This window comes from Amphibalanus amphitrite, unplaced genomic scaffold (assembly GCF_019059575.1).
Source record: "Amphibalanus amphitrite isolate SeventyFive unplaced genomic scaffold, NRLGWU_Aamphi_draft 001079F_arrow, whole genome shotgun sequence".
In the NCBI taxonomy this organism is placed as follows: Eukaryota; Metazoa; Arthropoda; class Thecostraca; order Balanomorpha; family Balanidae; genus Amphibalanus; species Amphibalanus amphitrite.
In genome coordinates, this window is record NW_024882573.1 from 232,437 (window position 1) to 243,815 (window position 11,379).

General features: G+C 48.6%; 1 protein-coding gene across 1 annotated transcript in view; it reads left to right on the forward strand.

The window, feature by feature from the left end:
* LOC122369855 (protein pangolin, isoforms A/H/I/S-like) overlaps positions 1 to 11,205 on the forward strand; it is a gene marked incomplete at its 3' end in the record, with an annotated part of 119,346 nt that extends 108,141 nt beyond the window's left edge. The window contains exons 5-10 of the mRNA XM_043344929.1: positions 2,226 to 2,346; positions 7,240 to 7,327; positions 9,554 to 9,631; positions 10,107 to 10,187; positions 10,637 to 10,722; positions 11,075 to 11,205. Coding sequence (XP_043200864.1) covers positions 2,226 to 2,346; positions 7,240 to 7,327; positions 9,554 to 9,631; positions 10,107 to 10,187; positions 10,637 to 10,722; positions 11,075 to 11,205 — 585 coding nt within the window. The remainder of the gene's footprint in view (positions 1 to 2,225; positions 2,347 to 7,239; positions 7,328 to 9,553; positions 9,632 to 10,106; positions 10,188 to 10,636; positions 10,723 to 11,074) is intronic.
* Positions 11,206 to 11,379: the final 174 nt, after the last annotated feature.

The following is an 11,379-nucleotide window of genomic DNA, read 5'->3' on the forward strand; positions in this document are numbered from 1 at the left end:
TGCATACGGCGCGACGGGACTCTTTAATCGGGCAGACGGCACGTGCCGGGCGGCGCAGTGTCCGAATAGCGAATTTTCATCAGAAACTGAATTTTCAGCCGGTCGGAGCTCGTGCAGTTTTTAGCGGGCCGCCTATTGGCGGCGCAGGCAATAGGAACTGTATTTCAGGGTATCGTTTCCGGTCGAAATGACGGTATTTGCCGGGGGCGCAACAAGAAGAGGAGAGTTAATCACAAGCAGCAGACACTGAAAAACCAACACCACTCTCCGAGAGTGGTGTTGGTTTTTCAGTATCTGCTGCTTGTGATTAAAAAGTTATTTCTATTTGCGCGAGACAAACGAATGGAGACAATGTTTTAAGAGATTGTAAAAGTTCGCTGAGTTTGATATTGTTCCACTCACAAGCATGCTTTTCTTTCTTTATTCTTCGAGGAGGCAACTATGGCAGATCAACATCGCTATGATTGCAATGGGAAAGTGCTTGCTGTACGACAAATGTAGGTAAAGCTCACATGATCACGTGTTGAAACTTCGCTCAAACTGCTATTTGCAAAATGTCTTAACTGCCCAAGGTTTTACACAGCACCAAAATCCACGCCAAACACCAGCCCTGTCGCGGTCTCCCCTCGCGCGAAGTATCTGAGCCCTGACCTCTGACCCCACCCGTCCTCCGCGCACTCAACAGGCGCCCTCACCACCGCCCGAGGCACTAAATCTGGCAACTCTCGCGGTGCGTCGATTGAATCTGGCAGCATCAGTATTCAGTCGGCATATGAAAATGTAGGTGCAATGATCGGCCGCGCGCGGGGGTTACGAGGGGAGATGGCGGGGAATGGTAAGCAGATTCGAGACGCACTGGTTCGGACTGCAGAGAACTGAGATGGGCTCTGCGATCACCTCTGGTTCGTAAGGATCTGGTCCGATCGCTGTGGCGATGGGGTGAGGAAGGGGTAAGGAAAGGGGTGGAGTAGTGCAGGGACTTTATTATTGCCAGAGACGATTTGTTTTCGAGTAGTCGGGTAGGAAGTAATGCATGTATCGCGTTTGTGAGATGGTATGAATGAAACGGTTTTTATCACGGGTTAGATTCAAGATGGCTTCAAGGCTACTAAGTTTCCCGAAATGTGTACATTTTGTTATGCGATGTTATGCCATGGATAGCTATATATTTATTCATGTACTAAATGAGCAGCTGAGTTTATCATGAAGCTTCCCTCCCATTATCTCGTAGCTAGTAATACGCTAAAATCACCTAACCCTCACATCAGATAGGCCGTGACGGGCGGCATTTTGGACATAAAAATAGCCTCTGCACTGGTGTCTGAATGGCCTATTTGGCGTTTTTGTTGGGCTAATAGCTGCTCTCGTTTGTTGTACCCTTCAGAGGGTCGTCAGATCTCGCAAAGATCGCAGAGATATCGCGGCGGGCATTGTGTCGCAGAGGGTCGCCACGGGTCTTCATTGTTTTATTGAGTCGGCTGCAGATGCTAGCTATGTGATAGTATCTGTGATGAGAGGGGTAGGGGCTGAGAGGGAGAGATGGGGTAGGGTGAGGGAGGAATATTGAATATTCAAAGGGTGAAATAGATTATGAGAGTGATAGTGCACCGTCCATGCCCGTTTTATCCGTTTTCAGATGCTATTTTGGTTTCGCTATGTCGGTCGGAATATGTCGTTACAGCTTTCCGCTGTATTGCGATAAGAGTATAGGCATGTTTGCAGAAATATGTGTGGAAATTTTTGTGTTGATGAGCTCTGTGATGCAATGTGTGATATGTTGGACGGGGTGTGCTGTCATGTATATAGTTTGTCACTGATACTGACATGTGCAAGTCAATCGGATACTCTTCTGTTTTTTTTTAAATTTCATGGCTTTTAGCAACGGCTAGTCAGATTGTAATTCAGTTCACCGCTCAGTTTCGATTCAATTAAAGTCTGCTTGCTATGGTTTCGCCGTAACTCCTTTGTACCCCAGCGGAAGAACTTTTGGCTCGCTTTTGTCATTCCTGATAAGAATCTCTTTCGCTACGTGTATAGTCATGCACCTTGGGCAGTGGGCACTTATAATCACATAACAGATTTTACCATATTTAATTTCTTCGACCTCCAAACTGACGTTGTCTAGCTCCTATTTTCAGTCGTCAACCGTCTTTACATACCTGAAGTTCCACATTTAAGTTTCTCTTTTTCCCCACATCTGACGTCTTTTTCTCCCTGTTTTCCAGCCGGGAAAGGTGCCTCTGCACCCGCCGGGTATCTCACCGTTCTTCTACTCTGGAGATTCACTGTCGCAGCCCCCGCCCGCCCACATGGGTATACCGTCGTACCCGCTGGATCCCAAACCAGGTAAGACATGGGAGAAATATCGGGCGGGATTGTGTTCTTGGGTGAATGTATGGTATTGGGATAAAGATATGCTCGTGGGTGAAGATATATGCCTGGGTGAGACCTACACTGGGCGCGATCTATACTTGCATAGCCGTCCTTTGATATAGCGGATTCGTAGATACGTAGATGCGAGATTACGAATTGATTGGATAAGACAGATCATGTCCCAATGGCCCAGTAATATTTCACGTGACCATTTTAGTTGGAACCGTCCAGCCGCGTAAACACACAAAAATAAGGACACATGGTCATTGGTTAGCTTCATCAGATATTGTGCGCTGATATCGCTCTGCATCAGGAAGAAAGGCGTGGTACGCGCTTCGGTGACATCTCCTGGCCTACGGCCGGACGACGCTACGACTCGGGTGTTCCACTGGGGTGTGACGATTTTCCTCGTTAGTTTTTCACATGAGAGGCTGGCAGTGCTTGTTACTGGGCATTCTTCGCTATCTTATGGCAACTTGTGACGCTAAGAGATCGGCGTGAGCGCGTAAATCTACGCGTTTGTCTCGAAGAGCTCCTGGCTCAGTCAAATTGACCGATACCTTGCTGTGTTGCCAAGTGCGACAAATTCAGGATTATAATGATCATTGATGTTGCATTTATTTTTAATGGCATCTTTCCTGGATAACATTGATATCCCCATGTGAGTACACTTCACGAAGTCAAGTGTAATTCTTTAAGCCATTTTTGTCGTAAGTCTTGACTTTGCCAGTGCCGTCCTGTCAGTCAAGTCAATCATGTCCCTCAGAGGTATCGTCTCTTAACTTTCCTAAGCCATCTTTATGAGCCAAGCTATGTTAAGCCAACCTTAGATCACAAGCCATGGTCTCTCTCTCGCTGCATTGCGTCTGGACGCCACTTGAGGTCGCCTGTCTTTGACGCTTCTGACTCTATATCTACACTGGTCCAAATATCACTATCGGCTGTCTATGACTGCTGCCAGACGCACCGGTGACAGGCTGCCATATCTGTCAGGACTGTCATATCTGCGCGCGTGCACCGGTATACGTCAATCGTCACTCGGGGGAGGGGGCGGGGGGCTGGAAGTTTGGTGGTGGATCTGTGCCACCATGAGATCTTGCGCTGTGGTGTCAGAGCTGGAAGCGACTATACGACGTCTCAATGCCGCCTATGCAGTGCTAGCGATATGCCTATTGCCAAATGTTTTGCAGCGATATGCAATTGATAAAAATCTTCTTCGCCCGGTCTTGTTCTTTGCAGCGTTCATGCATGGTGACCACCTGGATTCTGTTGTTCTGACAACCGGGGAGGTAACTCGTTTTCCGGTGGTATATCGCGGCCATGATGGCACTAACGGGAAACCGTATCATTCGCCGGTGGCCACAGGAAAATTTAGACGGATAGCGTGTTATCCAAGTTTTACGGAAGTATTTTCGTGGCGCGAAGTAGACAAAAGTGTATCCGTAACGTGCGAAGGCTCTGTTTTACATGGTAATTTACATGGGCGTTATTTAAAACGGCATTTTAGCACCTTTCACAGACAGAGTTTCCTACGAAACGTTTCATATTGAAATCACGCAAACTAAGTTTGCTGGAAACGCTATACACCGTTAGTAGCACCCATGCACCCACTACAATAATGTTATCTATCAACTATCTTTCGACCAGTCTCAAATATTTGTTTTAGGTCGCAGACGTTCATAACTCTGATTTTATCAAATTTCTACCGGCTGTCCAGTGGCCGGCCCTCCCTCGGTTGGATTGAAGAGTTTTTCTCCGTCGAACCGTGCGCTGATTTTACCAGAGCCGATTCAATCTCGTCCAAATCCGTCCCGATGTGTTGTGACCGATTGATCCGATGTGAGAGAAGAGTCCCCTGATTGGAATCGGGATTAAATAGCGCAGATTTTGAAAAGAGCACCGGATGTTGTCCGGGTAAGCCTTTTTCTGCAGAGGCGTGTCCAGAACGGGAACGAGTTCTCCGGCGGAAACTGTGAATTTTTGTCGCGTGGGCGCGTATTTGTATGTGAATTTTTGTCGCGTATTTATTTGCTATCTAAAAACTCAATAGAACGAAGCTTGTCACAGCATACTGATCATGCATTTGATGCGCGGCACGACCCTAAAGACACAAGGTCCAGAAGTCTTGTTCTCCCATTTTCTCGATGCTGGCGACGCCTCTACGAGGCTGGGCTTAGACGGTGAAATCCAGGAAGTTCATTCTTGTAATCCGCGCGGAAAAATGCTGCCTCAGAAAGGATCGTCTCCAGATAAATCCGGTGATCCTGCCGATCCTTCCAACTACCGTCCTATTTCTATCATCCCAGTCCTTGCCAAAATAGTGGAGCGGGCAGTTCAGCGCCAACTCTACTACTACCTTTCCTCCAACCATCTCCTCTCCCCAACCCAACATGGCTTCCGTCCGCAGCACTCTACCGAGACCGCCCTCACGTGCGTCACCGACAGCATCCTTGCTGCTACAGATTCTGGCCTTCTCTCCATTCTTTGTCTCATTGACCTTAGCAAGTGTTTCGATGTTATCAGTCATGCTAAATTGCTCGAAAAACTCCAGCTGCTGGGCGTCGACACATCCTGGTTTCAAAATTATCTCTCCGGTCATTCGCAGAGTGTAAGCCTCACTTCCTCTGATGGCCGCGTCAAAATCTCACCTCCTCTACCCATCAACCAGGGCGTTTTTCAAGGTTCTAGCCTCGGCCCTGTCCTCTTCTGCGCGTTTGCCAACGACCTGAGCTTGTACGTCTCCGATGGACTGGTTATCCAGTACGCCGATGACACCCAGGTCTTGGTTTCCGGCCCTAAATCTGCTCTTCCAGCGCTTGCATCGCGCATGGAAAGCACCCTTTCCTCTCTTGGCAACTACTTCCTTGCGAACGGCTTAAAGGTTAACGTAAACAAATTCGAGCTCATCACTTTTGGTTCTAGACAAAATTTGCGCAACCTCCCGACGATTAAAATCAGATACCAGGACACGTGCCTGACGCCCAGCACTGAGGTCAAAAATCTTGGTGTGGTCTTCGACCAGCACCTGTCATGGGACGCGCACGTGAGGGCTGTCTCGCGTAGATGCTGCGGCATCCTCGCAACACTATCCCACCTCCGCCACTTCCTTCCTCCTGACACCCTTCCCGAGATAGTCACCGCCCTGGCCGTCTCGCACATCCGCTATTGCCTCTCTGTTTACGGCAGCGGCAGCGCTGGCAACCTCGCAACCATCCAGAAGCTGCTCAACTTTGCGGCTCGCGTGATCGCGGGAAAACGAAAGTTTGACCGCGTGTCAGCTGTGCGAGACAGGCTGGGGTGGCTCGACTCGTCTCAACTCTTCCAATACCAATCCCTCTGCCTCCTTGACAAAGTCCTCTCCTCTAGCCAGCCCGAATGCATCGCCCGTCAGGTCTGCCTCAACCGGGACCATCATGGCCATGTCCGGCACACCAGACAGGACGATCTCCTGCACGTGCCACCCATCCGTTCGGAGGCGGGCCGGCGACGGTTTGTATACCGCTCTCCCCACCTCATGAACGATCTGCCCATGTCGGTGCGGAACCAGCGAGGTCCGCGGTTCAGGCGAGCCCTGAAGGCCCACCTACTCTCGAGACGAGACACGTGATGAACGCGTTTTTAATCATGATGCCGTGCAGGTGGTGTTTTTTTATCCTGAGCTATATGTATATTTTAGGTTGTGTAACATCGTGAGTGTGTATTTTACCCTGCATGTTATGATCCGATTTTATTGACGTGAAGGCCATAATAGCCACTTGTCTTATGGATGGCTCTTTAATAAACTACTACTACTACTAAATCGAGCCCTCGTTATGATCATTTTGTCGGCGCTTGGTTTCAGATGGGCCTCAGGGGTAAGGAAAATTGGACTTTGAGTCGTGTGAGGGTGCTTTGATTCGCCAAATGCCGCTTTTGTCTCGGCGGGTTTAGACGACCGCTAGCAAAAAGTTACGCTTTTAAATGGCACAACGTTATTCAATCCTCTTTTCCTTTGATATTAAAAGCGTGAAATTCTTCTGCCTGGAATATTCCTCATCAAATGAGCTTATTTGCCATTTCTTTGAGCAGCCATTCCCATTCCATGAATGACCACCACATCAATCACATTGACGAGCCATTCCGCTATCTCAGTAGATCACGAGTCAGTTCCAGATGGCTGTTGTCCGTACCTTAATCCACCACCGCCGCCGTGTCTACATTTTTACCATCAACAACCGCTGCACCGTCCTAAAACCATTCTTGTGGCGTCAATTGCCGGTCGAATGGTCCTCACTGTCCCATCGGTAGTGACAGCTGCGATACATGACCGTCTGCAGTGCAGAGATTGTCCGCCCTGTGTCCCGATTTATACAGGGCACATGAACCGCAGTACTCAGCGATGTTTTATACAGAACGGAGCCCATTTGCGGCGGCCATTTGCACACAATGAAGACGTTGCGGTAGAGGTGACCGTCTGGCCCGCTGGCAGGCTGTGTGGCTGGCTGACGGGTCAGCAGGATCAGGAGCCTTGTTCCACAGGATGTCAGCCGTGCCGGCCGATGGCACTTGTTGCACCAGAGGGAGGGACAAATGTCGTGGGAACCGCTACGTGGGAGCGTGACTGAAATGTCCTCGGGGGCTTAGACCATTGACATGAAAAATACAGCGGCGGGTATTTCGTGTTTGTTGTAGGACCAGTGGTTGGTACTTCGGGCAGTCGACATTGGGATTTTTGTTCTGTGTAATGTGTATTCTTGGCTTATGTTCCTTCATGTGACCTTTACAGGCATCGGCGAGTATGTCGTCAATGTATGTGACCTTGACCCATAGGTGACCTTGACCCAATGTGACCTTGAAGTTGACATGCATTTGACGCTTTGCCGGCAGGGATGGCGCGGGCTCCGGTGTACCCGTTCACACCAGTCTCCTCCCACTGCGCGTACCCGCCACTAGGCGCGCCCGACCTGCCGCCGTGGTGAGTCACTCTCCGGCGATCGCGGGTTCGAAACCCAGGGACTACCCACGGTTATAAAGGATAGCTGTGGACAATGAAGCAATCACATTTTTTTTTAACTCTGGAGAAAGTGTTCAATCATTGGATTATTTGTTTTTATTGTGCCATTTTTTTCTAGAGGTTAACACCATAATTATAGGTAGCTCTTGCACTACCATTTTTACACGTCTTGGGCTTGTACAAAAAAAGCATGGTTGTTACATCAAACCTCGCAGGCCTTATAAGTTGCACTGATATATACATTTTTTATGCCGGCTGTACTATCTCGTGTAGCAAGAAGCAAGACTTCTGTCAAGCTGTGTCAGTGTTTCTCGTGCCTTCCTGTTCTCGTGGCGTCCTTTTATGTCTTACATCTCCTTTATGTTGTCTCATGCTCGGTATTCCATCTTTGTGTCCTCCCGTGTCCCCCCAGCCTGGGTGTCCTCAGGTGTCCTGTCTCCCCCCCCCCCCGTACTGATCACGTGTCCTCTGACGCTAAATACCCGCTCGGCCGACCCTCACCACTATTGGAAGTGACATCCCTGTCGGTGATACGACTAACACGTGTTGCAGGCGGCTGGTTAGCATAGGACACTGATTGATGTCGGGTTGAGCGAGGCTCAGAGTGAGAGATGACGTCATCACTTTGGGTAGAGTAGATGATGACCGAAGTAGAGTGTACGGAGGTCAATTGATGATAATAAGCTCATTAACTTATTTCGTGGACCAAGGATAATATCACGAAAGCTATAGTATGTACTCAACTCTGTTTCTGAAGTTTCGGGCAGATCAGCCACTGGTTGTGGTCACTACCCCACCGATCTGGAGCTTGCCTGGCAGCTGGCTGCAGTGAAGCATCATCTGGCAACGCTACAGAAGCGACGGCTAGTGTTGTTACCAGATGGACGTTTCGTGTTCGGCCACTGCCTTATCGCAGCTCCAGATCGCTCCAAAAGCGGGGGACTGCTCCGGCTGGGACGGATAGTGCTGACATCTAGCGGAGGGCTGACAAGCCGTAGTTTTGTAAGCTCTCGTTGAAAACGTGTAGCGCTGTATTACAGACAAGGAGCAGTGTGATTTGACCTGCAGCATAATGATGCATTCCATAACGCATATTGACTGGTGAGGTGAACTAAAGCGACTTTTGGATAATCCGATGCAGGTTGCATCTTGTTGTAGCCTTGATAAGCACCTCAGAGCTAAGCGAAAATGACAAGACCGCGTGCGGCAAGCTTCGCCAAGTGGAGACGAGCTCTCACTGACGATCGAGACCTTTGAATTTTTTTCTGAGGGGATGTTGTAAAACTCATGGTCAATAGTTGGTCACCGGCTGCTGCATAAGATATTGATTAGGGAATAGAGCAATAGCTGCCGCATATCGGCAAATCAGAACTAGGACTGTGTCCGTTTGACTTTGTAGCTATTTATGGGAAGCTGCACAGACAAGGTAACATGAGATGGCATGTGTATATTTGCGTTCAAATGGGGGCATCACAGTGAATATCAGCTCCCATGGTGGTCGACCGAAAAGGATCCGGAGTTAATAGTGCACGGAGTGACTAGTGAGGAGTTTACTATCGCTATCCTATCCGCCGAGTGTCTTGCAAAGCTGGAAGGTCGTTGGGTGTCAACGTTTCTCGTGGCATCAGGATTTTAAACCGGAACGGAAATGGTGCTTCTTAAACGTCTTAGATACGGATTTCTGGTCGGTTGTGTTAGTCAGGCTCCGTGTGTAAAGATACTGCCCCTTAGAATCAAATTTCCGAAACGTACGAGTCTCCATAAACTTGATGTATTGACGCAATGAAGTGGTGCATTTCATTCATCCCGTTAATCCTTTTCATCACAACCTTGCGTCACTGAGTCGCACGATCGGTTCACCTCAATCAATCAAACAATAGCCACGTGAAACAAATCCTAATGTGTGCTCTGTGCTGTGACTCGTGAGTCGTGATTCCATATGACTTTTGAGTCGATGTCGAGTCCATGTCCACCTGTCTATCGACTCTGCGATCTTTTGATGTATAGGGCTGGGGACCTTTATCTGCACTGTGCAGTATATGACCATGAATGTTGGTTGTTGATCTACGGGTACGGAGACCTTTGAGTGTAGCACATGACCCAAACCGTGAATCCATACTCCTTATCCATGGCATGTAGGCATTTGTAACCTACCTCGCTAACACTTCCTCCCCGCTCTACCCGCAGGAATTCTCCGGCGCTCTACCCCTCCACCTCTGGCGCGTTCCGATCAGCCTACTCTGGCCTGCCCTCCAGTCTACACAGGTGGGTGACGTCATCGGGTAGCAGACAGTCGCTGGATGACGTCATTGGATTCATTGTGCGCCGGTGACGGGACTGGCCGTGTTGACAACTTGTGTGTTAGTAAGTGGGCAGTCATGTGTACCTAAGAGCTCTGTATGGGCTGTCGTCTCATGGGTTTAGAACTGAGCGAATCAGCGTTTGTGTTGTTGAACATTGCGTGCCTATTCGTTTTCGTTTTTCTACCTGATAAAAAGAGAGCACTTAGCATCATTCATAAGTAGGTACTCATAAGCATAATTGTTTATTTTGTACGAACCGTGTAAAAAATACTGCTTCATGAACGGATTCAGAATCAATTTCTGCCCTGGCTATAATAGCTGACACCTGATGTATTAGTCTTTCTATTGATATTGTAGCATACAGCTGAATATTGTGACTCCCCCCGTTTGAACGTCTTTTGTACTCGTGGACTGACGCATTCTCTGTATCGTTTCAGGTTTTCTCCTGGCCTGCTTCCCCACAGTTTACCGCCCCACCTGCTTCATCCCGAGTACCTCAAACACAACGGAGACAACCGGTGAGCGAACTGACGCCGGATACAATCGGGGGGGGGGGGGGGTGGATTACGGCATAGTCGTGATCAGTGAATAGTGGGCCTGTGTCATAAAACAATGCTCAGCTTTAGTTACTGTCAGCTTCACTTCATCATGTTTATTGATAGCATTGTTTAGTTTTTTTTTTTTAAATATAATCTACAGGGTCCCTAGATTTATGTGTATCAAAGGAACTTCAATAGACATGAGAGCTGTACGTTGCCCTATGACTGTGTATAATCCTATAGCAATCATTTGACCCATTTCACCCCTGATAAATTATATTACAAACTTATTCAGCCCGCTTAATTTGCGTTAAGATTTCATCCAACCTTGTCTAACATCTTTTCAATCTCATTTAGCCCGTCTGACCTACCTGAGCCCTCTGCGTAACCCCCGTGACCCGTGTTTGACCCCGTGACCCCCGTTCCAGGCATAACGCGGACGTGAAACCGGTCATATCTGCACCTCCCCCCGGCTCGGGCTCCAAACAACAGCAAAACAATGGTCAGGAGCCGGGTACGTGTCGATACACTCACTCGGATGTCTATCGAACACACACACTGGGGGTAAACTGGGTGTAGAGTAACTCGGGGTTGGTATGGTTGAACAGTTGTGTCAATAGTTCGGTGTAGATTCAGATGTGCAGTCATACGTTGAAGAATTTGAGGAATTATTGTTTCAGTGTCATTTGTGTGAGAGTTTTGCATAATTTTCTTAAATATTGCAAAATATGACTGATATTTTTTTCGATTAGCTTGTAAAGAAGGTCTTGCTTCAACGATACTAGCATCGTAGGTACATGTATCTCTAACGCTGCTCGTACTGTTCTCTCCCCAAGTGTCTGACGCTGCCCGCCTGTGCCGAGCAGAGAAGAAGAAGTGTCACATCAAGAAGCCTCTGAACGCCTTCATGCTCTACATGAAGGAGATGAGAGCCAAAGTGGTGGCCGAGTGCACACTGAAGGAATCGGCAGCCATCAACCAGATCCTCGGCAGACGGGTAGGTGGCGCTGCTGAGCTGCTGGTGTATAGATGTCGCCACTGAGCAGAGGCATGTGCGGCTTGTGGATATCGGTGTCAGCTAGCCGTTTGGACTTCGGGCCGGGGCGATGTGCTTCTGAAAGGCGGTGGGTGGGGATCACTGTTATGCTGATATGTGTGGATATTATGTTAT